Source organism: Myxocyprinus asiaticus, chromosome 4 (genome assembly GCF_019703515.2).
Source record: "Myxocyprinus asiaticus isolate MX2 ecotype Aquarium Trade chromosome 4, UBuf_Myxa_2, whole genome shotgun sequence".
NCBI classification, from domain to species: Eukaryota; Metazoa; Chordata; class Actinopteri; order Cypriniformes; family Catostomidae; genus Myxocyprinus; species Myxocyprinus asiaticus.
In genome coordinates, this window is record NC_059347.1 from 42,500,798 (window position 1) to 42,503,166 (window position 2,369).

General features: G+C 38.2%; 1 protein-coding gene across 1 annotated transcript; it reads right to left on the minus strand.

Moving 5' to 3' along the window:
* Positions 1–537: 537 nt before the first annotated feature.
* Positions 538–1,992, minus strand: LOC127434303 (histone H1-like). Its single transcript, XM_051686949.1, has one exon. It carries the CDS (start codon positions 1,923–1,925, stop codon positions 1,320–1,322), a length of 606 nt encoding a protein of 201 aa, XP_051542909.1. The 5' UTR covers positions 1,926–1,992; the 3' UTR covers positions 538–1,319.
* Positions 1,993–2,369: the final 377 nt, after the last annotated feature.

Consider the following 2,369-nt stretch of genomic DNA (forward strand, 5'->3'; position numbering starts at 1 on the left):
TGTGCATTCCGGGTATTCGTTTTACCATTTATAGGAGTTATGTTGTAATGAGCACCCTATCTATTAGATTACACAACATACCTTGCATGGGGAAACTTCTTTTTATTTATAATGGATGTCTCTTAATGATTTTTTTATATTTTTTTACATGATGATAATTATCATAAAGGTAACTTAATATGTTTGTACTTGCACAAGTGGGAAAGACACATTGAATGCAGTCTCAGCTATGTGCTGGTAATTGACGCTTACATGTGCACTTCTTTGTCAGTCACTCGGTGTGAATGTGTAAATCCCAAAATGTCTGAAATGGAATTTCACATTTTAAATGTTAAAATGCACTTATGATATTACTATGTAAGAACTGTGATTTTACCAACCTATGATAATGTTTGAATTAAATTTAAATGAAATCTACTATATATATATATATATATATATATATATAGGCTGTAAGTAAAATGCTGGTTTAATTTCTTCTTATATTTTCTCCAAAAGTTTAATTAAAATGTAATCATAAAACATGAAGGCATGACGTATATTTGTATTAATTTATTTATTTATTACTAATTGTTGAAGAGAAGTACTCGTATCATTCTGATACTGTATTTTTTTTTATTTATTTATTTATTTATTTTTTTATACCAAAACAGTTTTTGGACAAAATAGATGTTTATGAATAGGGACAAACAGAAAAAAAAAAAAAAAAAAAAAACATTTTCACAAAAGGAATGTATATTACACATTCCAAACATCAACAAACCGTCAACAACAATTAATAAATTATAGAAATGTTCTTCTGTATTGCTGTATTTACAGGAAAGTCTCAGAGAATATATGCTTATACAAAATATAACATAACATAAATCTATTAAGTGATAAAAAATAAAAACCCATCCTCATTCACAAGTCATACGTGCACACATCCACGCACAAGATATACTATAGACAAACTGAGTTTGTATGTTGAAGTATACACTTTCCAACCAGCGGACGCTTCTGTCTAATCTCTGGAAGATTGAAATCTACACTAAGTAATCGGCTTTGTGAGTCCGTTACAGAGGTAGAGACTGACATGTTTATAAGAAACCTTTCTTGATAAAAGTCTTTCACAGCATTGTGCTGCTGGTGATATTTAGAGCAATACGAATCAAACAAGACATCTCAAAACATGGTCTCACATCCCACTTAGGAAGCATTCTCTCAGTCTATCAAAAAAGGCGTTAGCCTTCATTCATGCACTGGAAATATTTGCACTTTTGTGAAGATGGGGTGGCTCTTACAAGAGCCTTTGTGTTTATGGAGTGGAGTCTGTCAGTCTACTTCTTCTTGGCGGCCGCCTTCTTCGCCTTGGCAGCCTTGGGTTTTGCGGCTTTGGGCTTCGCTGCTTTCACCTTCTTAGGACTCTTTGCAACTTTCTTCACAGCCGGTTTCTTCACCTTCTTCGGGCTTTTGGCGGCTTTCTTGGTCGCAGCCGGTTTCTTCACTTTCTTGGGAGCCTTCTTCGCCGCAGTTTTCTTCACTGCTGCCTTCTTCGGCTTAGCCACCTTGGCCGCTGCTTTCTTCACGGCGGGCTTCTTCGGTTTCGCCACAACTTTCTTCGCAGCTTTTTTGGCTTCTGGTTTCTTGCTCACCTTGAAAGAGCCGGACGCTCCGGTGCCTTTAGTTTGAACAAGCGCCCCCTTTTTCACGAGAGATTTCAAGGCAATCTTGACGCGAGAGTTGTTTTTCTCAACGTCATATCCACCACCCGCCAAAGCCTTTTTCAGCGCAGCCAGGGAAACTCCTTTACGCTCGTTAGAAGCTGCAACTGCCTTCACGATAAGGTCTGACACACTTGGTCCAGGCTTTTTCGTCTTCTTTGCCGCCTTCTTCTTCGGAGATTTGGCCGGAGCAGCCGCGGGAGCAGGAGCCGTTTCTGCCATAGTTTCAGTCAACTTGGAGCTGTTGTCGCGTAGTACAGAGCTGTCAAACAAGCAATATTTACATCCAACAGCTAAGGGCGGGATTTAAACGGGAGATGAGAACCATATAGACTCAACCGTCTCGCCCGCCGTTCTCAACAGGACAGAGTCGTCCGTAGATGTGTTTTCTGATCTTAGAAAACACAAGATTTTCTACGATAAACAGTGATGGATTGCCACAACGAACCCACGTATCGATAGCTGATTCCCTCCTCTTCATGTATAGTTAATGTTTTGTGCAAAACATAAGTCAGTTTATTGTACAATAATAAAAACGCGTCCAAATTTAGTGTGAGACTCCGCGGGAAATATCGCACTTCCTCTGTTCTATTGTAGATAATATATTAAAGTTCGAAAATCACAACAGAAATTATGAAAACTTTGCATGGATAAGACCCTAATGCG

Excerpts from the sequence above, each read along its gene's own strand:
- LOC127434303 (XM_051686949.1), bottom strand. The coding sequence starts at position 1,925 with ATGGCAGAAACGGCTCCTGCTCCCGCGGCTGCTCCGGCCAAATCTCCG.